We start from the raw sequence: 24,949 nt of genomic DNA on the forward strand, positions 1-24,949 counted from the left end.
GCAGGCTGGGAGATGTAGTCCGCCGCTCGGCCGCGGCCTAAGCGAGGAAGAGGAGGAGGAGGAAGAAAGAGGAGGAGGAGGAGGGGGAGGAAGGAGGAGGCGGCGCTGCTGCTGCTCCTCCTCAGCGCCTGCGCGGGAGGCGGCGGCGGGCGGTGAAGTTGGGCGAAGCGCCGCTGGTGCCATGGTAGGCGGCGGGGCTGGGGCTGAGGGGAGGCACGGGGACGGTTGGAGACGGTTGGGGACGGTTGGGGGGTGAAGCGGGGACCCCCCCACCCTCAGCGTCCCCCTCAGCCCCGCTGTGTCCCCACCCCAGCCCCGGTGCCAGGCAGCGGGGAAGGTGACCCGAGGCGGGCGGGCAGGCGGCAGCCGCGTACCTTGCCCTTTTTTGGGCTGCGGGAGGACACGCAGCGCCCCCCCCCCCCCCCCCTCCGTGTCCCTCTGTCCGTCCCGCTGTCTGTCCCCTCACGTCTGGGGTTGTGGCGTTTTTGGGGTCCCCCCCCTGCACACCCCCGCTGGGTTCCCCCCCCGGCTCAGGATAATGAGGAGTTGGGGTCTGGGGTCTGAGGTTTTGTCAGAAGTGAGGGGTTTTTGTCCCAAAAGGCGCTGCTGGTGGTGGTTTCGGGGGTGTTATGCAAAAAATAAGCTTTATGGGTGTCTGATTATATAAAATTGGGGGAAAAAATGCCGTGTGTATCTTGCCTGTGCCACGCGTTGCGTGTCCTGAGTTCATCTGTAGGCTCCGCGTGTGCCCCAGAGATAAGGAGGCAGCCCAGGGATGGGGCCGTGAGCCCAAACCTGCAGTGACCTGCTCCTGCTTAGGGCACCCCTGTCCAGCCTGTAAGCAGCTCCAGACAAATTTCTCAGATAAGACATCCTGGTCCGACAGCTACGCCAAGCGTGGCTTAGCCGAATCAGGTGGTGCCAAAACACGATAAAAAGAAACAGAGCTGGATGTAAGCAACCTCCTTCTTCCCACAGAATCACGCTGACCCATGTCAACAGCAGGTTTGCTCCCTAAAAAAAAAAAAATCCCATCTCTCACCTCTTTTTTTATCCTATAAACTTGGGGGTGTTGCAGAGAGGCGGCTGCTGCAATTAGCCCTCATTAAGAGGGACCCCTCCGTGGCTCCTCTGTGCCCCTGCAACAGGCCACTATGTTGATTAATGTGCTAATAGTGTAAACAGCTTTTTTTCAGAGTAGATTAAAGTTTTAGATCATGTTTACGGGAACTTTGTGGACTCGCTGCAGCATTCAGCAAACCTCTGGGGTGTGTGTGCTTTATTTTCTTGCAGTCTTGCATCTTCTGATGGCAGAAGTTACTAGTTGCTAACAAAAAGATGTGAGAAACGCTTCTGACTTTCAGTTGATCACTTAAAATGATTAAACTTTGAATTAGCGCTAGCAAATCAGGAAAACCTTTAAGCAGATTTCTCGCTTTCTCCATTCACAGAGGGCTTGTACAGGACCCGAGAATCTGTACATCAGGCCTTTGTGATTCCTTGTTTATATGTTTATGTTTTCAGAAGATAGCCGTATAGTTATATGATGAAATTTGTGTTTGCTGATGTTACAGAAAAGCTGATGTTACAGAAAAGACGCTTGCATAGAAGGCGTAAGACTATTACTGACAGAATATTTTTTGCTAAAAATGTACATATAGATGCTGTCGTTTCGACTTTCAGAATAAAATGCTGTCTTTTTAACTGCAGAAGAACGAGGCTTTGTCTTCCCATAATTCTGAAGTGAAAGTTACCATCAACAAGAAAACTAAACCCTTTTAACTATAGGCGTTAGTAGTAGAATGCTGAAACAAACTTCTGGATTAGCTTCATTGGCTTTCCTGCTTCTTTTGCATCCCAAAGCATAAGCTTAAATCGTCACAGAAGGACAAGGTCCGGCAGTTTATGGCATTTACCCAGGCTGGGGAAAGGACTGCTATATACTGCTTAACGCAGAATGAGTGGAAACTAGAAGTGGCAACAGACAACTACTTCCAGAACCCAGACTTGTACTACAAAGAATCCATGAAAAATTCAGTAGACAGGAAGAAATTAGAACAATTGTATAATCGATACAAAGGTAAGGCTTCTTTTTTGTGTGTGTGTGTGTTGGGTTTCATTTGTTTTATTAAATTTCCTTTGGGGTGGTATTACTACTCTTCCCTCTGCCATTCTTAAGCTGTTCTAAGGAAAGTTTATTAACTTGTGCTTCTTACTCTGTACGTAGCAGTGAGGTAAGAATGAGAGAAGTTTTAAATGTTCTTAGTGTTCCGATACACAGCTTTCTTAGGTATTCCTGTAGAGTTTCAAATAAATTCACAACAGAAAACTAAACCTGTCATGAAGAAAGTCTCAGCTACGTATTGTAGAAATGAGAGTAGAGCTTATTACGGAACTGGATTTATTGCTGGTGCTGCTATTAAATATATCTGTGATGCACTTTTGGTGGCAAAATAATACACGTGATTCCTGTACAAATACTTGGGGGAGTTAATTTAGTTCCAAGATGGTAGTATTTCTATACATTGAAATCAAAAGCGTGTTGGGTGACATTATGGCTAGAAGCCTGACTAAACAGTAAAATGAGAAAACTCAAAAAGTAGTCTTGAAACTCCATCCTTAATTCTTCCTGCTTGCCTATGACAGCAAAAATGATGCCTGTGTTCAGAGCGGCGTGGAGGGAAAACCACAGGGAAGCAGGTTAAAGGCAGAGTTGTTTCTTTTTCATTTGGTTTTGGAGCATTGTTACAAAGATAGGAAAAATAAAAGGAATAGGGAAAAAAAGTCATGTAAGAACGTATGTAATAATGTGAGCGATCAAGGATTTCTGAAATGTGGCCATCAGATGGGAACACACGCGTTCTTCACGTGTTCATGCAGAGTGCACTGGAAGCATCATTACCAGCCACTGCTGAGATCCATAAACCTTGTGTTTTAAAAAATGGACTCCTCAAAATTAATCAGCTATGATTTCACATACTTTTCTACTTGTAGTATATAGCCTGCTTCACATATACTCCATCTTACTCTTACAATAGTATTTCCACTTCTTTTTTTCTACTCTTTAAACCACACATTCTATTTTAAATATAGACACTCCTCAATATCTTCAGTATTTTGTTAAAAGGTGGCAATGAGTTGTGGGAGAGACAAAGAATCAGCAAAACTGTAGCATTTCCTCTGAGAAGGTGGAAAAAGTTGGATTAATGAACCACTCTTTGTTTTTAGTATGTGTCTGTATCTCTTTCTCTCAGTCCTTTGCTTGAAAATATAGATACCAATTCACAAATGCTGCCAAGAATATCTAAATCTTAAAAAATCACAAATTTATTTCTTATTCATAACATTATAGCAATGGAAACTAGCATTTATTTTTGTGAAAGAGAAGTCTATTCAGTTATGTCTGTGTTTTGGTTAGCGGCACACCTTTTGTGTTCTCCTGCAAATCACAGTAAGCTTGTAAACTTAACTAAACTTTCACAAGATTTAAGAGACAGCAGACTTGATTAGGCACCGAGGGAAAGGTGCTTAGATGTAGCTTAAACTTCACACGGCCTCTCAACAAGATGGGATCCCTGTTTTCACTAGGGTTTATAGAATTACTACGTACATTGCGTTATATTCTGAAATCTGAGATGAGAGGTCTTTCATTTGCTGTGCCACCTTGGTGGTAGTTGTCTTATCTGTTTATCTAGCAGCTTTATCAAAGCAACAAATTCATTTTTGTTCCAATCCATTTTTCATCCAATCACTTGGATGACATGCAGCATGATAAGGATGTCCTTGTTGAAATGCATCAAAATGTTTCCAGTGATTTTTTAAAACACACACACACTTTTTGCCTTCGTATCTTCAGTTATTCCCAAGTTATATAAAAAACGCATTTTGTCACAGAACTTGATCTGGCACACAGTAGAATTATTACTTGTTATTCCTGCTCAAAAGTCCATAATAATTCTTTGTGTAATGGGTGTAAATCTTTGCTAAATTAACTTTCCCTTTTTAGTATGTTTGCTACTGTAGCTGTGTCTGGAAAAGCAAAAGAGATCTTACCTCAACAAAACAAAAAAAAGGTTTCTTAAACTGGCTTTTTGATCAGTCATAGAATAAGGACTTAAAGTAGTGTAGTTGAAAATCTTACCAGTTTAAGGGATTAATTCTTTAAGCTTACTTGAGGGATATCTCAAGTCTTGAGAATGAAAGATGTAATTTTTAGTGTTGTTTTTTTTTTTTTTTTTTAAGAGAGAACTCTGTTACAGTTACAGCATTGTTACCAACCCTAACATTCAGGTAGTGTGGTGCTAAGCTTAAAGAAGGTACTTTGTACTAGTGAAACATAACATTTTCTAAGTTTATCACTAGTGTGCTGAGGCATCATTTGAGCAATGCTGTGGTGATTTTCCTGGCTTGCAATGAAAACCAAAAATATTTCAGTGTACACTTGTAGTGTATTCTCATCTGCCACGAGCAGGAAAAAATCTCTGGCCTCACTCGGTAAGTTTTTGTTTAGTTGTTTTTTGTTTTTTAAGTTAGCCATGTGCTAACCAGTAAATACCTTGTGCAGGTGGATGTATTTATCAGCCTTGCTGCGTTGTAGATTCAGTCAGGCATTTCTTCCTGTAAATTTGGATCTTGCGTGGAGCATTGTGGAAAGAAGACAAAACTGCTTTGTTAAAGTTAGCTGGTAAATTTAGGAAAAAGTTGTGATCCAATCCTTAGGGAAGTTTGCAGAATACTCGATCTACCTACTGAATAGCTAGATTTCAAGTGAAGCTTATGTTAAACCGAAGACCTGTGATATGCAGCATATCAGAGCTGTGCTGATGACTACTGGTAAATGTTTTTATGAATAATTATAATTCTTCTCTTTGTGTTTTGAATTGCAGACCCGCAAGATGAAAATAAAATCGGCATTGATGGGATTCAGCAGTTCTGTGATGATTTAAGCCTGGACCCTGCCAGTATCAGTGTTCTGGTTGTAGCATGGAAGTTCAGGGCAGCTACTCAGTGTGAATTTAGTAAAAAGGAATTTGTAGATGGCATGACAGAGCTCGGGTGAGTATCAGTTTCTTCGTGGTTCAAAATGTAATGCTTTCAGTTTCTGTTTAAAATATTTTTGATTAAATCGAGTGTGAAGCTTTGAAAAGCTGGTAATGATGGTGCCAAGCTTAACGGGTGCTAAAGGCCTGTAGTGTCCAGTCTTCTGCAAACTGGTGCTTTACTGCAAAATGTTAATGACATCCTTGGTAAGGTAGAAGCAAAATAATTCTTAACAGTACAACAAGATATGCTGAGCTTTTCATGTAACTTACATAAATACATGTATGATCATGTTACAGTTTTGTTGGACCCTGTGCTGTTAACAGATGAACATCACTGGAAAAGTTTCAAATAAAAAAAAAAGCATTGAGAAGAAATAGCATAGCAAAGAAGAACTTTCAGTTCTTTATCTTCTCACCACCAAATGGAACTGTTTCTTTTTACCAGTTTTACAAAATATAGTTTTCTTTTATTGCCTTCTGTGCTAGATACTTCATTTGTAGAGAATATCTCTAAGGAACCGAAATAAAAATGAGAGTACCAGTGGTAGAAAAAGTTATTTGCTCTGACTGTGACATAACTGATAAAAGATTTTTTTTCCTTCCTGAATTATTGAACTGATCTGGAGAGTAGACAGAGGCTAAAACCTATCCCTCCTGTTTAGCAATAAAATCAAGCATTTATTACCATAACTTAATATTTTATGTGCAACTCTTTAGAAGAAATGTTGTATTAATTATATTTATCATTTTGACCCTTACATAAAATGTGTATATATTATTTAACAGATTACATTAGGTAAGTGAGAAAGTACAGTTTATTGTGCATACTTCTTGTTGTTAAATAACTTAATTTGGTTTAGAATGACACTTCATTAATACCTTTCTACAGTAGAGCAACTGCGAGCAAATGTAGTAGTTGTTTCTTGAAGCAGGGGTCCTAGCAGTCTGTTGTTATTGACTTGTGTCTAAGCTTTCCTTTTTAGGTAAGGATTTTCAGAAAATGATGAAAGATCTTTTAACATCATCTGAACTCCACTGCTTTATTTTGTCCCTTTCAGTCTGGCTTTTGGATAGATTCAGAATAGTTACGACTTTCTAGCCATGGAGAAGTCAAGCAGTTATGCTGTTATATTGAAGGCTGCCAGCATTATTTGATATAACTGATTTTAAAATAAGATTTGGCTAATCCTTTTATGGTTTCTGGCTTGGATGTTATTTTGTAACTTTATTGTCATGTTGATCATATGTCGTCCTGACACTGTGGTATGTTTCACAGAGGTCTGTGAATTTTACCTATCTGTGCATTTTAGAGTTCTTGGAAGCATAATCTGGTCATACCTGCTTGCCACTGGTATGCAGCTTATTGATAATCTGGAATGCTTTTTGTTACATACAGGATGTGCAGCATCTGTGGTTTGTTAGCATTGAACACAGGTTAAGGTTTGAATGATAAGACATTCCTTGAGGCTTAGTCCACATAGCACTGTCAGGGTGTGAATGGGAAGCAGAAGGAAGGCATGTTAAGTGTTCCTATTGTTAGGTAGATCACGTCCCCAGGAAACTGAAACTCTCAGTTGAAAACTTGGCAAAATTCCTCATCTTTCCTCTACCAGGTACTGTTAGAGACAAGGGAGGTTGTTTTTTGTTTTTTTTTTAATCTGTAATATGCAAGACATTTTGAACAACATCTGCATTGTATAGATTTTTCTATACCCATCCATTCTTTAATAAAATTGTTATTGAAGCTTTAAAATAAATGCAATCGTTGAGGTACTGAGAAATGTTATCTGCAAGATTTTCTGAAACTGATTTCCGTCTCTTGGAGTATCAAGGTGCAGTTCAGAGTATTGGTAATATCCTGTAGATCTTGAATATGCATTTGATTCCTTGATGTGGGGAAAACCCTTTTTCTTCTAAAATTGCATCTTGTCGGGTCATACACTTTCACAGGAAATACTTCAGATGTGTCAAGGGATGTGTTTCTGTTAGAGTCTCAGTAACTTGATCCCATCTTAGCATACCTGTGCCAAGCTGTTAAACACCTTGCCAGCCTTCAAAGTGTTGTCAAAGGTCATTTTTTTTCCCCAGGTTTTATCTGTAGGTGTACAGTGGTGGCAAGCAGATGTTTGCAAATAGTTCATTTTGTTGGAAAGTCCTCTAACATCAAGATTAGCTGTAAAAATAGCACACAGTTCTTCATTTATGTAGAACAGGGAATAAATAAAGTATAATTAGATGAAAACATAAAGCTTATGTTACAACAGCTATGAAAGGGAAGGGAGGACTTAGTGTTAGGTCAGAGGTTGGACTCGATGATCTTGAGGTCTCCTTCAACTTAGAAATTCTGTGATTCCGTGATTAGGTTGTGTCCTTCTAAAGGCCTATATGTATTGTTCTACCTAAAAATGTTTAGTAAAGGGTTGTCATTTTTTTAATTCTATCTTAAGAGACACTTTTTTATCTTAACTACTGTTTTGTTTTGCTCTGAAACTGAAAAAATCCCTTAATTATATATAAATAGTGTAATCTCTCTGTCAACAGGTGTGACACCACAGAAAAACTAAAAGCTCTATTACCACGACTGGAACAAGAACTGAAGGATCCAACAAAGTTCAAAGATTTTTATCAATTTACTTTCAACTTTGCTAAAAACCCTGGACAAAAAGGTCTAGGTAAGTAGAAAAAAATTGAGAAAATATCTACAGACAGTGAACTCGATTCCAAATTCTTCCAATAAGATAATTGTCTCATTGGCAATTGTATAGTAAATTCATTATTGATTATTTTTTCCTGACTTTTCCTCTTACCCTTCTTTTCTCAATTAATCTTTTCTTTAATGTCCCCTTGGTACAGATAATTTAAAAGGGTTTTCTGCTAGCTTTGATGTTCTCTCTCTTCTTGTCAAAGGAAGCTCCTGCAGTTCTTAGACCCCTGATGTAATTTTTTGTTTAAAAAATGTTTAAAAAAACATTTTTTTTGTTTTTAAAAAAAGACGTAGCTAATGAGCTCTTCGTGTTTGTTTTGCTCAGAATAAAGCTGAAACAAAATCTCCATATCAGCTTGAAAAGAGGGAGAAAACACCAGGCAAAAGATATAGTCCTTTCAAGATCTTTTAGCTTTAGCCCACAGTTTTTATGTAAAGTTTCTAAAATAAGTAATATGGATTTGATTCAAAGCTAGTGAGCAGAAATAGGCATATGATGTATGAAGTATTACGTTGTTCTCTGAAGTTTGAGATTGTTCCAGTCCGTGGCTTGTATTGTTGGAGTGAAAAGGACATGTAATTTAAATTCCAATATTTTATTCTCTAATCAAAAATCCAATTTTTATATTCAAATGAAAAGTTTGTGAATAGATGGGGAAAATTGTAAGATAAAACTTCAAATATATGTCCACTTCCAAAAGACCCCGTTCTGTGTGTAGAACAGCATCATGTCATCATCCCTGTACGCTTGTGCAATGGTTAAAAAGTGTGGGGGTTATTTTTTGTTTGTTTTTTGTTTTAAGCCTAGCCACTTTGTGTGTCTACATTGCTTGGCAAGCATGTTAACAAATACTCTTTCTCAAAAATTGTTCAAAGAAGTGGGAAGGAGAAGCAGAACATTGATTTAGACCTTCTCAAGCAGTGGTGTCTGTACCTCATTCTTTACTTGCAGTAATAATCTCCTGAATTTTTTGATGTCCTTTTTTTTTTTTTTTCAGCTGTGGACAGCTTTTAGTCAGTGTCCTATTTTCTTTATCTTTTGCAGCAATTTCTTCTTTTATTACATATGTCTTCCTTGCATCACACGACACCTTTCTAGACACAAATGAAATAGTCCAGTAGAGGTTCTGTGGAGGTGGTTAGAGTTCAAGTTCATCACCTAGTTGTTCGTTTTCTTGCTTCTGCATTAAAAAGCTGAGCTCTATCAGCCTGCAGGGTAAAAAAAGTAGGTTGGTTACAGCTGAGGTTGGAATTTATGGGATACCTAAAGAAATATTACAAATGGCTTCCTGTTTTAATTGGCCCCTCTCCAACTTGAAACTCGTATACTTGGGAAATAGGACGCAAAAGCTTTTCACCTAAGCCTGTACAAAGAGAGGGGGGAGGAGGGAAGGCAGCCCAACCCAGGTTATGGAACTGAATGTACTGTTTATTTGACATGAGGAGGAAAAAGGAAACTTTAGTTGTGTTCCATTACTTCTGTTTATTTGGTATGGAAGCCCTTCCATTTATGTCTGTCTTCCCTGTTTTGTAAGAATGGTACTTTTCAGCAAGAAAATGCCAAAGTGCCTTCTTGCACTAGAAGTTGAAGTGGTAGCAGGATGAACTAAGCAGAACAGAAAGAAAGCCAAGTGTAAAATACGCTGTAGAAAGAGTTGATTGGAACCGTTGCTGATTTCAGGTTTGAGGAATTTTAATAATTGTGCCAATACTTACTGTTCCTTAATTTCAAGTAGTGCTTAGTTCACAGTATTTTGAGGACATTTTTGGTCAGACTTCTTTTGGGTTTCTTAAGGTTATTCTAGATACTAAATAAATCCAATCAGGTGCTACTTATTTCAGCAGAGATACATACTTCTCTCTGGTGTCAACTTGGGCCGCTATAGGTTGAGTAGAAAAGGGTGCTGAGCAGGCATATTGACTGATACTGTATTTTTTTCAGTGCTTGAGGTCAGTGATAGCTTAGCCAAAGAAAAATTCAAGCTGCATAGGTTTGGAGCTGGACTCTTTTCAAGGAATGCCATTGTGTTCAGTGGAGCGGGGAGAGAGAAGTAAAAAAAAAAAAAAAAAAATGCTGTTTCGTGTTTACTACATACTGTTTTCTGCTCTGATTATTCTAAAGGTTATTCCTGTTCTTTGGGGGAAAAACAAAACCAAAAAAAAAAAAAAAAGCAAAAGTTCAGACAGTTACCTTACAAGAGCATTTCTATGGGCTAAGAACTCTCTCTTCAGCTACCCTTAGTACAGGATGAGGTCCTTCTTTATTTTACATCATCTTCTCTATATTCTCTCTATTTTCTTCTATCTGTTCATCTTCCCTCCCTCTCTCCACAACTGCATGGAGTTGGGTGGTATTTGTGTCCCAGTGACTGCTGTCAAGGAGATGCAGGATCACATCTCACTCATGTACAAAGTGTGTTTCTTTCTTACTGACTTTGGAGCCTTGGCTCATGATGCTTTTATGAATTCAGTGCAGACAGAACGCACAACTTGATTTGTTACTAAATGAGCTGGTATAAACCTCAGCCTAGGTCCTTTTACAGTGTAGATCTCTTCTTCCTCCCTACGTGCACATTAGATGACACGCAATGCTGTGTAAACACAGGATGCTCCCAAGCAACTGTCCTAGCTGCTTGACTTATTTTTTTTCTGATGTCATGCTGCAGCAGTGGTGTTTGCCCACAGACATTCACATTTGAATTATGATTTGAAGACTAAGAGGTCGGTAAGCTCATATAAAGTAGAGATAAAAGTGAATAATGAAATGAAAATGACAAAAGGAATTATTTCCTGCCTGTCAGTTAAAAAAATATATTTTAATATGATTTTTTTTTTTTTTTTTTGGAGGCCTGAAATATCCATTGCTTTTTTTCTTTAGCTGTACTGGGAATTTAAATCACCAAGTCTGGTAGCACTCCTTGCTTAGAGCAGTGATCTGTCTGCTAAAAGAATATTACTTGATTCTCAGGAATACACGTGACCTATGAATACTCATAGTTGAAAACTAAACAGGTTTGACGTTGTGTCATTGACAATCACAAAATCCATATTTGTAGCAGATTGTTAATAACACAACTTATATAAAAGATGATGTAATTAAAATGGTAGGATCCTCCAGGCTAAGTGCTACCACATTTTTTTAACAGAAACAAAAAATGAGACGAGCTTGCCAGACAAATTTCTATATGTAAAAATAAAAAAAAACAACTTTGCTTATTGTTTTTCTTAAAACAGAAGCAGCAGTTATTACTTTTTTTCACCATCTCCACTGAAGAACATCAGGAAATACAGTGAATCATGGGTTCCTTTTCAATATGCCAGGCAGCCTTTTGGCTTAAAAGATAAAGGATTGCTTAGTGCATTCCTTTGTGCCAGATGGGATCAAGTGCTACCAAAACAGTTCCTCACAGATGTTCTTCTACCCAAGTGTTCAGTGGTATGCTAGCAATGTATACTATCTTGTCTTTTTGGTTTCAGTAGTTATCTGCAAGATTTTAGATCTGTTAGCTGTAGTCCTCTAGCTGAAAAAGTTTGGAAGCTGCTGCCTTTGCTTAAAAAGTTCTTAATTTTCTGACAACAGGTCTTGTACATCTGTGTCAATGCTTGCTCACACTTATAGTTACTATTTTATATTGTTTTCTAGTGTACAGATTAAATCTATGTTTGTGAGATCTGAAGTTCAATACTTACACATCCAGAGTAAATACATAGAAAAATGTTTTCTCACAGTTAGGGACAGCTTCTTACATATTTGGCAGGTAAATGTCTCTTCCCTTGGTCTCTAGATTGAGTAAAACCAACTACTTCAAGATATTATATCTTCCAACCCTCTGATCATGTGTATTTTCCATTGCAATCTAATTGATCTAACTTTCTCCTGTCTTGTAGTACCCAAATAAGTTGGACTTTTCATTTGCCTTAAGTACTTTGCTCCTTGTTTTACATCTCAATATTAAGTTTGCTTATATTTTAACACTGATACTGTCAGCAGTTTGTGATCTATTATATTACTGGGTTTCTGCAGAACTGCAATGCACCCAGTTGATTCCAGTCTTCTGTTTCTGCAGCTGATTAGTCCTACTAGCTGTATTACTTTGCATTTCTCCTTAGTGAAATCTTCCCTATCTACTATCAAGAGTTTTTTCAGTTTGTACAGATAACTTTGAATTCTAATCCTGTCTTCCACCATGCTACACTTTACCCAGGCTTTGTATAAGTTGCAGATTTAACGAGGGTTTCATTTGTTTTCTCATCTGAGTTACTGAAGCGTTTGGTACAGGCCTGACTCCTATGGACAAGTCACGTTCTCCCAGTCTGGCAGAGAACTACTGAAATTAAATTTGAGTGTGGTCTCCCAGAAACTCCTTGGAATCTCAGATCTGGTAGGTAGCAGTTTGAGAGCGCTTCAGCGTGCTCTAAATTTGATCACATCTAGCTTCACTTTAACCATCAGTGCTTTCAGACTGAATTTCTAGTTCTTTTTGGGATTGCAGGCAGTTTTCAGTGAAGCTTTTAACCTGCAGCGTATCTTGGAGGGGAAAAAAAATCCATGTCCCAAACATTCCTCTTTTAGGAGGTATCAGCAAAAGGTGTAGTACCTCTCATTACACCAGCTGACACTTGTAAGGGTGAGAGTGGAAAGGCCCAGAAGCCCTTCTTGGAAGTTTTTTTGGTGATGAAAAAAGAATTTTTGGTGATATCTGCCCTGGTCATCTTTGTGGTACAGTGGATTTCACTGCAGGAAAGCGATTCTGGCTCTTTTGTTGCATTTTTTTAATTTATTTTTAGACCAGCCTGTCTTCCACTGCTTCTTTAATTTCTTCCTGTAGTTCCACTCAGAGCTAGTGCAAGAAATTCTGCCTGTACATAATTAGATGTGAAGAATCCTCTCCAGTAAACTCAGTTGCATCGATTCTGTCAGGCCCCAAACTAGGCAAAGAGTTCAGTACATCGATATTAATTCCTAGAAACAGGACTGCCTTTTATAGGAGTCTCTTTTCCACAGTTAACCTGGTGATACTAGGGAATTTTTCTTTCTATCTGTAGGCTCCATAGTCTCATCTAACTTGAATATTCCATTTATTTTTATTAATACTGTCAAGTAGCTTGCTTCAGTAAGGAATATACTCTTTAAAGAAGTAAAAAGTGGGACTAGTACCCCTAGGTGATAGCCTGTATTGCATGAGGTCTACCATGATTTCCTTTAAACAGAAAAACATGCTCTGATTGATGTCACTTAGGACCCAGCTGTCATGTCTGATACACCTGAATCGATTTGGTTGTTGGCTAAGAGAAAGAGGGATGTTTATGACTGTTAAGGCGACTGCCCTCTAAGTGGTAGACAGAACTCAGGAAGAAAGATAACAAGGTTTCATGCAGCAATGGCTGAATATTGGACCTGGCAGACACAATATTTGGATATATTAAACTGCATCCGAGTGCCTTGTTTGTATCTTTGAGATAATATAAAAGGTGCAGTTTATTAAGGTCCAATTTGCCAGGAACCTTAGGCAAAGGATTATTATGAATAACTAGTTTTGCCTGTGTATCTGCTTCCTCATGGTCTTGCTAGTATATACGTTATAATAACTGTTAAGTTTTGGAGAGGTTTATCTCACCTTCTACTCCCAAAGATTAACTTTTTCTACTGCAGTCTGAGTGATGTTTTACATCCTAGCTCTTGCGTGATAACTGTAGTAAAGAGTAGTATTGCAGATCTTCTGTCGTGTTGTGCATAGAGCAGTTGAGATTGCTAAGGACACTGCTCAAGGTCAAAACAAGGCCTTAGCCCTATCTTTCTTTTTGGTTTTGTTTTTTAAACCTGTTACCTATTGTGAGTCTCTTAATGGATCTCCCTTTGAGCCCCAACAAGATGTGTTCAAGCGATTCCTCATGCTCAGGACTCTTACTACAGTTTGTTTCAGCACAGTGGAGGAACTTAATGCGTTCCTTCACGGTCTTCAGCTTCTTTTCAACATGGAGACAAAAAGCAGATTGGGTCCTTCGTCGCTCCTTTGTGGTCCCTTCGCCTACTTACTGGCTCAAAAGGTTGTGCTTCCTTCTCTCTGCCAGTTTCCTGGGATCAAGCAAGACATGATACATGAGGAGGGCATTCAGACTTGAATCAAATGTTACCTCAAGACCAGAAGAATGACTATCTTTGCAGCCGGTATGTGGACTTCCAGGAGGTTGCATCTTCTGTGAGCAGATGAGTATAACATGCTCTTTTTAATTGAAGCAACATCATCTTTAGCTTTCATCGTAGCAGTATCTGAAGCTTGAGATTCTTTGAAAAAATACTTAGACAATAGGCAAGGATATAACTTTTTTTCTTACTAGTTACCAGGATTTCCTCCGCTTTCAATGAAGATTGATCCATTTGTAGGGTACTTAGAGGAGTGAGTAGATGAAGAAATTGAGGGAATTAACTGAATTTCATGTTTACTTTGGAAGAGGTCTGTGAATGCTGTATTTCAGGAGTTTGAATAGCCTTGGTTTGTCCAAGTTTTATTGGTCCTTGTTTTAGTTTTATTCATTTTTTTCATTCAGAAAATGCCACCAATTTAAGAGAAGTTCAGTATAGGACAGGGTGCTCTGAGGAAAAGAGGCCAATAACAGCAGCAGAAGTGTGGCATAACTGCCAGTTGTAGTAATGCCTTGTTAACTCTTACTCGTGTTAACTCTTTTACTCATGTTTGGCTCTTACTTACCCAGTCCACTTTAAGTCATCTGTCATAGCTTATTTGAACTGTACGTGGGGAGATGTGGAGAGATGTAGACAATCTTAAAATCTTTAATCAGGCTTATTATCCTGTGCTCAAACTGATGTTTACTTTCTTCTAAGGCAAGCTCACAGTCAGGAGCAGTTTATTTGCTTTTGTGCAGTTGATGCTCGAGATAACGAGCATGAAAGGTTCTGCGTGGAATCAGCCTGCTATCAGTGAGGTGGTTAATAAGCAGTCAGAGCCTGACTGATTCCTGCAGAGCTCTTCTGAAATCTGCATCCTGTGATTCACCACGCTTCCCTGGCCACCACAGAGATGTAATTCTGATGCTGTGAGTTGTGTTTGCTAACGTGGAGCGCTGGGAAGCTCCTTGCTTACGGCTTTGCGGGGATGAATGGAGACAACTCAGTTGGATCCTGAGTTCAGCCACTTCCAGCGTTCACTTCATACCCCTTCTCTATTTTTCGCCTTGTCTATTCCTTCTGGGGGGGAGCTACTAATTGCAGATGAGGGCTATTTTGCTCTAAACGCTTGACAATTTGATAAAGGGTCCCCAGGTTGAGATCTGATGCTATTTTCTTGCTGTTTTGCTTTGTAGATTTTATTTGTATGTAGAAAAAAATATATATTCTCATTAGGAAAGAAACTAATTTTTGTGTCCATATCCTTAGTAATTTGGAGGCCTAAGAAGACTCTTAAAATCATTCAGAGATGAGGATACAAGGAGTCAAGTAACTCACTGAATCTTGCAAGTATTCATTTGATGTTTTTTGGTGAGGGTAGTGTGATAGTCCGATTCCTTAGATTCACACCAGTTTCCACTGTTCCCAAATCTACACCAGTTTCTGCACCGTGTCCAGGAATTGTATAGAAAGAAAGTAATTATTTGTATGATACAGTTTGTTTTAGCTTTATAGAGGTATGATTTTTGCTTGTGACCACAGTGAGTGAACAAGGTGGAAGAGATCAACCCAATGATTCTGTAGGGGAACTTACATAATTTTAAAGAAAACATCTGAAGTTCCATCTCTTACAAAGGTTACTTATACTATTATAAGTCAATTGAATGATAAAATAGATTTGTCTTGCACCTGTCCAGATTAAATTTTTATGCTGGTTTGGGCACAATAGAATTTGTGGGCTACTCTTGTTTTCAGATTTGTAAAGGAAGATTTGGTTACTGCACTGATGAGGAGAGAGAGCCTCAAAGGCGTTTTTCTTTTTTTTTTTTTTTTAATTCTTTATTAACTGATTTAATAAAAGTAACTCTTTCCTCCTAAAAGCTTTATGTTACATTCTTTGCTAATTTTTTGGTTTGTGGCTGTAGGTGGACTGGGAAGCACTGCCTGATACTTCTTGGTGTAAAAAATCCTACCCTTGTAGTTTGAGAGAGTACTCCTTGAGTAAGTGAGCACTGAGGCTTTTAACAAGCTGCTCAACGTCTTCCACAGGACTTGTGTAATGTAGCAAAGCTTTACAATGTTGATAAGAAGGTTAAACATCAGCGGAGGAAGAAGAAGGCAATACTGGTACAATCAGTTGATCTCGAGAGGAAATCAAGATAAACGATTTATTTCCAAGCTCTAAAACATGCTACGCTCTATCATACTGTGCAGAACCTAGTCAGCATGCTAACTACGGATTTTAAGGACAACAGTGACTAATACTGAAGTATTCTTATAAATAACTTAAAGGTCTTAATATGTACTTGGGAGGCCAATGTAATGCTCTCTGCTTTTTTCTCTGCAGTTATGTCAGTAATTTAGATGAATTAGGTTTAGCATTCTGACAGCATCAAACATGACTGCATAAACAGCTCTGTTGGTAGGGCAATCTGAGAGCTGGAAAGCTCTGCTTGGCAGAGGATGACAAGTGAGTGCTGCAGTCCCAGAGAGCTGTTTTGGCGCAGCAGGTCTAAATGAACTTAATTTCATTTTCCTCGTAAATCCTCCTCTCCAGTCAGTCCCTTGCTGTCTGTTGATTTATCCATTTTCTCACTTCCTTGATTACTTTGCAGTGACTTCATTCCCCGTGTCCAAAATCATAGCGAAGGTGTAAGGAATTTCATTTAATTTCTGTCTTTAATTTCTAAAATTTTTACTAACAAAATAAGCATTCAATCTAACCTTGAAGGTAGGTACAAGCTATTTAGCTGGTAGCCTATTTCTCCTGCATTAATTGTGCTAATTTATTTCCACTTTTTAAGCTTTCTGTTCAATGAGGGTAGAAAAGGCTGAGGCTTTCATTTTTTTTAACAAATTTAGGATGTGTTTTCTTGTTTCAAAATAGATCATGCTGGTCGCAAGATCATTAGTTTCTGACTGTGAAAATAAATGTAAATCTTTTAAATATTGTAAAAACAGTATAAATAAAAGGAGTTCCTAACATTTCGAATTAAAGCTAACACTAAAATGTCCTAAAGCATGTTTACTGTAATAACCATTATTACAGCAAAACGTTTGAAATAATTAAAATATTACTTTATTATCCATTTCCTCCTTCTTGAGTTCTAGTTTTACTTTGATTTTTTTGATATTTTTAATAATTTTAGCTTTGATAATTCTAAATAATTGATACCACTTGTAGGTGATTCAATTAGTCCTCAGGGTTTCACTGCAGAAAGCTATAGAGATGCTGTATTGTGTACCTAGACTAGGTATCCAGAAAGCCAAGTATCTCGATAATGAAGCTTTGTTTCAGGGTATGCAAACTCCTCAGACTGTACTGAGGAGTCTGCATGACATGCAACGTGTACACAAGCTGGTCCTTGTTTAGACATTAGTTTCCAGAGGTTTGTGCATCTGTCTTTACCTTTCCACTTCTAAAATTTTCTTCATTAGTATATAACATAGGAAGCATGGTTTTTGTACAAAGCAGCATACTTTTTGTAATTATCACTTTATTTGTAATTGATGCTTTCATAACTGTGCAGCATTGAAATAGAGTGCATAAGAAATCTGTGCCTTGCCAAAGCATCTTTCTGCAGGGCTGCAGAACTCAGGGCATGAGGCCAGAGGTGTTGGGCAGCCTCCCTCTCTCCCTGGAGGTATTTGAAAGCCACCCAGACGTGGGCCTGGGCAAGTGGCTCTGGGTGGCCCTGCTGGAGCAGGGGCTGGACCAGGTGGCCTCCAGGGGCATCTGCCAACCTCCTGTGATCCTGTGATGGCTTTTTTTCCCTTTCCTTTCTTCTGATGGTTTTGTTTTAATCTTTTAATGCTGTGCTCATTGTAGCAGCTGCACTCCACAGCATCACAGTTGATTGATGCTACTATCAGCAGCCTAATGAGGAACTGCAACTCTGTGAGACTAAACCCTCCCTTGACAGCAGAAGAATCCAGTTTTCTGTCCTCCAGGACTCAGGTTTTCAACCTAGATAGAGAAATGTCATCAAACAAAACTGCGTGTAGCCACATCCCTTGACAGCATGGCACACGTAAAAGCCCAGATTGCCCAAATACTGTTAAGATCACATGAACTACCACCGTTACCAAGAGTCATAGTCCCATCTAGTCCACTTCTTCCAGTATCTCTTTGTATTGGTTCATGAGTTTGTGTGATTGCTATGAACCAGATAAAGATTTACTTTTTCTTAATTTATTTTTCTTATCTCCACCAAGCTAATTTTATCTAGGATCAAGGCTTCCTTCTCTTTTAATTGTGTAGCTTTCAGTTAATTATGCTGAACAACAAAGGAAGAGTAGGGCAAATACACTTTTTTCAATGCCTGTAAGTCACAACAACCAACTCCTGCGTCTCTGTGTAGGAGAGTCAGTGGGCACACACATGTAAAATATTCCGCAAGTGACAGATTAATTAAAATAATATTTTATTTACATTTTGTTGAATATAATGCTGCTGCAATCGGGTTTACTTTAAAATAATGCTAAACATAATGCTGCAAATACCCAAATAAACCAAGGAAGTGTGGCATCTTCTTTCCTTTTTAACACTTCTGCAGTACCTCTAACCATCTTTGCTTCCTTGCCTCTACCTTCTCCCATTTTCCAAGGAATATTTCATCTGAAGTATAAAAATTCTTGTGCTGTAAAACTGTTTTTCATCAAAGTGCGTTTTGCTTAACGCTTGCCAATGCTCACAAGATCAGCTTGGAAAAGTTGAGGCTTCATAAAGAAGCCTGAGTGAATGGGATCAAAGCCAGTCGCTTCACGGTGAAATTTAGAAACCCGTAAGATTATGGGAGTTTCTCCCTTCCCGCTTCTTTTGCTTTTCATTTGGGATAACAGATATGAATAATTAATCTGCATACCGAAGCAGCAAGTAAAAGCTATTAAACAGCATTTTCTGTGGAAAGTGAGCACATTGGCCAAGACTTCTGACTTTGGTAGGACTTTGGTATTAGATGTCCATCAATTGTCTGCATCATCTTAACTGCTGTGCTTAACTTTGGGCCCCAGCCCCCTGTCATACAGGCTCTAGGGAGCTGGCTGTGTTGAGAAACTTGATTTCAGGTGGTGCAGTGGCTTTTGGTTTGTAATAGGATATGTGCAGTTCCAAGCACCACACCCCTCTCTTGTAGGTAGGTCAGCCTTCCTCCTCGGCTGCTGTGGTGATCCTTTCTGTGAAGTTGCATGTTTGGTTTGTGCTTAACCTACACTGAAAGCAAACACTGAATGCTGTGGTTTAAGAAAGGATGTGCCTTTATTTTGCTGATGCACAGCAATGTGCACACACCACTATATTTAGTGGTATTATGGGTGGGACCAGGGACAGAAGTGGTTAGCTATTGCGGATTGCTGAGATGATACAGGCCTTCAAGAAAAATTTTATTTCTACCCTAATGCTGTATCTAATACTGCTGTTACTGTTCTGCTTGAATCTGTGGCAGTGCTGCATCCTCCTCTTGGCATGCATGAGCTGAGCTTTGCTCCTAGACCACTCGTTGTGGTGTGGAATAAGATCTGCTTGCTTGGTCTTATGTTTTCGGTTCTGTGTAGGGGTTTTTCTTCTTCTACAATCACTTATCAGAAGTTTATATTGCTGTAAGGGGTGCTGTAGAATTATTATACCCAGATAAATCTTTTTTTATTCCCTCTTGTCCTTAAATTCCCTTCCAAGTCAGGTGTGTCTAAAATGTGGTAAATAAACAGTGGTTGGCACCTGCAGACTTGAATGTCCGGGTTTCTGTCAATATTTGCCTTCTTTTGATGGGTGTGTTCTTTAAGTTTGTGGCAGGGTTATTGATAACTATTGTGTTTTGTTTCTAGATTGAGTAACTTTAATCCTGCACTGCTGGGTGGTGACAAAGAGACTTTAATCTTTGACTGTAATGTTCAACGTGCAATTTTTACCATTACTGCTTTTCTTCTGCCTTTTGGGTTACTATAGAGAGCAGTTCTTGGTAATGATTGTAAGAATTTCAAAAGAATGTAATAAATTTGTATCTTAACATACTGGATGAAGCATTTATTGTTTAATCTTAACAGTTTTAATGCATATAATACGCTGCAATATTAAATGTTTTGCTTTGTCTCTTGCAGATCTAGAAATGGCAATTGCATATTGGAATTTAGTCTTGTCGGGAAGATTTAAATTCTTAGATCTTTGGAATAAATTCTTGTTGGTAAGTACGGACTTTATTCCTTCCCACCTTAGTCCACAGTAGTCTGACTTCTATGATGCTGTGCTTACAATAAAGACAGGACCTACGAATATTTCCTAACTTCTTTTTTGAAGACTGATATAAGGTAGTCTTAAATCAAGCCAAATTAAATCATCTTTGTATAATTTTCTAATTGAGGAGGAAGCAAACAGATGTAGCAAAGCAGCAGTGCGTTCTGCTTGCACAGTCCTGTGTTCTCCCACCTTAAGAAAGCTGCTGCATGAACTGAAGCCATAATTGTAGATTGAACCTATGTTGTCTTTATTCTCGAGACAGCTGTGATTGTTGCCAGCCATATACTTTACCATACCTTATGTGGTACTAATGCATAAATTGGGTTTTTTTACAAAGTAAGTTCTGTTACGACTAAATTTACCCGAGAGATGACTTCTTAGTGAAAGTTTTTGTCCAAGTAATTATTCTGACTCATTTTTTAGATAATAGTTGTGAACTTACCTTGATAGTTTTGTGTTACCAGTGCAGTTCTGTGGGCAGTGGAGTAAAAATGCATAAATTAAACTTTAGGAATCACAAAATATTCTTATTTAAGAGCCAATTGATTCATACATATTTCTACACTGGTATTTCTATATTCTATCAGAAAACCTTTGTACAATATTATATCATGTATAATTTATCTTTAGTTTTCAGTTTAACTTTTTATCTGTAGTTTAGGAGAAGCAAGTCTTTTCTATATTTATTTCTATATTTTTAAGTGTATGCTTTTTAGAATATTTTACTTTTTTCCAAAAAATTTGGACAGTATATTTTATTCACTGTCTATATGTAAGAGTTTCATAAAGAGAATTTGTGAAAACATTTCACATTTTAACTGCCTTAATACACTTAATACTTAAAGTATCAAAATACAACATCCCACTAGGCTATGTGATCAAGGTTATTACAACAAACTGTTCTACAGGTCTCTGCTTCAAGGAGTACTCTAGAAGATGGAATATAGTGTCTTATTTTGCTACAAATATTTAACCTGAATGTAAATGATAGAAAAAAATGTTTAGATTAAAAAAAATCAACTTAAGAAAACAGCAAGCTAGGACTCTCTAGGGCATGTTTTTGTTTTTCTTTTTAAGGAACCTTTTCCAGAAGATTTGTTTGCTTGTTATATCTTGGCTGCAAAAAATGTAATGTTCGACTTGAATAAGAGTGCATGTTTGCTGTTGTGATGGATGTCAGCCTCATTTTGATCAAGTTCCAGGTTTTTAGAAATGCAGCTTGTTCTTCTCAATATTCCAGAGTGTTAATGCTTAAAAAAAAAAACACAACCACACACATACATACACACAAACAGAACAAAACAAACAAAACACTAATTCTTTACATGCAATTACAACTTCTTGCTGCAAACCAGGTCTAGGCATCAGGGCTGACATTGAATTCCTGATTAGTCACCCCTGTTGTCTTCAAGTACTATAGCATAATCAATGGATGAGGTGAGTTCTGGGTGGTCTGACCTAATCCTACAGCTCAAAACTGCTTCAAATTGTTTCTCCACATATATTTCTGCTGATTTCCTTTACAGCAGCTGCAGTGCTTTACTGACCATCCTGTATGAACTGTTTCTGCTTGCTAAGCTGGCAGAAAGATCCAGCAAAAGCTGAATGTTCTCCTTCAGGCTAAGCAGTTGGCTTCCCAAGGGGTCAGAGGAGCACACATTTTTGGGGTGTTGTTCAAACTGGCTGGGCTGGAAACTGTTCCATGTGAATGAGGTGAAAGGAGCATACCTGAAATCAGACTAGGAGGTCGTATGGAAAAATAGGAGGAAGTGGGCAAAAGGAGACTGGAGAAAACAAGTGGAGCAAATGCAGATGTTACACAATGGTGAAGAAGAGAGTTGTTTGAGAGGCTGAGATGTTGGATCCAGAAGGTAGACTGGGAGTGAGAAGAGGAAAATGGGTGCAAATGTAACCAGCAGGTTGAAACAAACTGTGTAAGGGTGGGTAAAAAAGGTTATGGTAAAAAGGGCTCAAGTTAAAACAGTTGGACACCAAGATCCATCACATAAAAGTGTAAAGTACATTTGTTTTACTCTTTTCACTAGCAAGTTAGGAACACATACCCTAAAAGCAAAAATAGGACAAAACAATATCAGAAACTTCTATTTTTTTTGCATCCTTTAGTAATAATTTTATAGTTTTCTTTGGAAGAGCTCAACTTTTAAAAATAAATAGTGTAAAACGTCAATATCTTCTGTACGTCTCAAAATAAAGTTCTGCCATACTACCATGGAATTTGAAAATAGTTTGTACTAAACAGTACCATTTTTCTTCCTTTGCAGGAACATCATAAAAGATCAATTCCAAAAGATACGTGGAATCTTCTGTTAGACTTTGGAAATATGATTGCAGATGATATGTCCAACTACGATGAAGAAGGTAAAGCAGTAGTTGAATTATCTTCAAAAGTTGGTGCAGCAGAACTGAAATGCTACTATAAACGTACATCAGGACATGCTGAAACCTTTTGTTTCAATTTCTTACATGTAGAGGTTTAGTTGCAAATTTAGGGTAACATACTTGTTGCCAAAACTAATGATAAGAATTTTGACATAACATGTAGATGGAATTAAAGATACTGTCACACAGTGATATAGCACATACTGTTTGAACCTGTCATGCTACAAGAATCACAGTAAAACTGTTTTTTGTACCAAAAATGCTGTTAAATACAAGGCTAAACATTTTTTCCACTTGCAAGAATACCTACATAAGCTTTTTTTTTTTTTAATGAACCTAAAAGAAACTTACACTGTCCCTAATCTTACAAATCCCAGTTTGGAATGGCTGTGTACAGAAATATTTACTGGGTTATGAATGACTCTAACAGAAATGCCATGGTTTTTCTATCAACTGTTTATCAACTTTGTAGCATACATTATGCTTTTAATACATTTTGTTTGGACGAAGAACTATTGCTCAAGAAGAGATACAATGTTTTTTTACTATTTAGGAGCTTTTCTCTAGTGTTTATTGTGTCATGCATGTTTCAGGTAGGAAATGAGGAAACATTTCTGCTCAGAAAGAGCAGTCAGGTGCTGGGACGGGTTGCCCGGGGAGGTGGTGGAGTCACCGTCCCTGGGGGTGTGCAAGGAGAGGTTGGGCCTGGTGCTTGGGGACATGGTTTGGTGGTGACATTGGTGGTAGGGGGATGGTGGGACCAGCTGATCTTTCCAACCTTAATGAATGAATCGATGATTCTAAAGCTAATCTAGGCCAGAAAGTCAAAGTGACCTTCTGATCCTTTTTATTTAGAGACTATACCAACTTACAGCTAATAATGATACATTAATTTCTGAACTGCTTGACTTCTCTTTAGGAGCGTGGCCTGTTCTTATAGATGACTTTGTGGAATATGCACGACCTGTAGTCACAGGAGGAAAGCGTAAAACTTCCTAACCCCAGACTTAATGTGGACTAAATGCACAGTCTGAACTGCGTTAGGTAACAAAGATTTGTTGGCTGATAACTGTGCACACTGTTGCTGGTTTCGGTGGTCGTGATGAGATTCCGGAGACAGAGCAGGAATTCCTCCTTTCTGCCTGAAGAAAATGATGGCTGACCCGCGGACATTTCATGAACAAACTCCAGAAGATAGTCCAGGCTGTTTGTAGGCTATTGGCTTCAACTATTTTACTGGTTGTATCATATAGGATGTAGATTTTGCATGATTTTATACTTTGGAGAAGTTTAACTAGAGGCCATTTTATTAAAGGTTTGACAGCACAGCATGCCATTGAGTTCATGATCCAAAGTGAACACCAGCAGTTAAATAAAACTGTATTATATTGTACTTATATGAAAAGCAGTATTTGTGGTATATAAATTAAATCCCTAAATAAAACATGTAGTATGGTGTATTTTTATAAAAGCTAGCTCTATGGATCTGTCCTCATGCAGAATTTTTTGACTTGTTGCCAGAATTTTGAATTTATATTTTTAAGCCTTCAGTATAGAGATTGAGCATTCCTTTTGTTTTCCCCGATGAGATTAACTTCCTCACTACTGAATTCCTGAAGAGCTTGGACATGTTGCAGTAGCATTGCTGAAGAAGGGGTTGCTGCTCTGTGTTGTGTTGCACCTCCAGCCTTTTTTATTAACCATTTGAAAATAGACCTTAAACAACTGAAGATACTTCTATTAATTTATATTTGATGATCAGTTCTCCTAGTCTTCAGTTATGTATTTATTTTAAACAGTGGATTGGTAGAACATAACTTTTATTTGTAGCCGGGAAGACACCCTCAATTCTAGCAAGATGCAACAAATTATGAGTGCAGTTCCTGACAAGCCTCACAGAAAGTAAATGTGAATAAGCCCAAAGACTTCAACAGTTGGCTTCCACTTTGAAAACAGAGGAAAGGAAATTTCACATTAATTATGTTAGAATCTGGATATTTTGTATATTCAGTAATACTTAAGGAAAAAAGTGAGTAAATTCATGCAGTATCACTCAAGAGCAGTGGAATGTGATCAGTTTTCACCAAATTCATTCAGTTTTTTCTCCCCTCTCACCAATTATCTGTTACAAAGTGTGTAGAGGCCAGTCTTCTTTTTCCCCAACAGTGTCTTCCAGTGCTTAAGCACAACTTCTTTTTACCAGAAACTATTCAGCATGCTTTCATACAGGGCTCTTCTAAACTCTACATCATCGAAATGAGTTTGTCCTAGCCTTTATAAAAGTTTGTTAAAGAGTAAACACAGCTATGACTAATAGATGTGCTGTAATCAGAGCTGCATAAATCCAAGAATCCTTTGAGAAGGCAGTGCATTGAGTTATATAACTCGTACCGATTTGGCTCACCTCAGGTAACTTAACTATTGCATGATGGCTTATTATATTT

The 24,949-nt window shown here is 38.2% G+C and overlaps 1 protein-coding gene across 1 annotated transcript; it reads left to right on the forward strand.

The window, feature by feature from the left end:
* Positions 1–125: 125 nt before the first annotated feature.
* On the forward strand, positions 126–23,882 carry DCUN1D2 (defective in cullin neddylation 1 domain containing 2). The gene is made up of 7 exons (XM_032203548.1): positions 126–184; positions 1,864–2,080; positions 4,887–5,055; positions 7,584–7,714; positions 19,970–20,052; positions 22,388–22,484; positions 23,425–23,882. Exons 1-7 carry the CDS (start codon positions 182–184, stop codon positions 23,502–23,504), a joined length of 780 nt encoding a protein of 259 aa, XP_032059439.1. The 5' UTR covers positions 126–181; the 3' UTR covers positions 23,505–23,882.
* Positions 23,883–24,949: the final 1,067 nt, after the last annotated feature.

The sequence above is a fragment of the Aythya fuligula genome, chromosome 1, assembly GCF_009819795.1.
Source record: "Aythya fuligula isolate bAytFul2 chromosome 1, bAytFul2.pri, whole genome shotgun sequence".
NCBI classification, from domain to species: Eukaryota; Metazoa; Chordata; class Aves; order Anseriformes; family Anatidae; genus Aythya; species Aythya fuligula.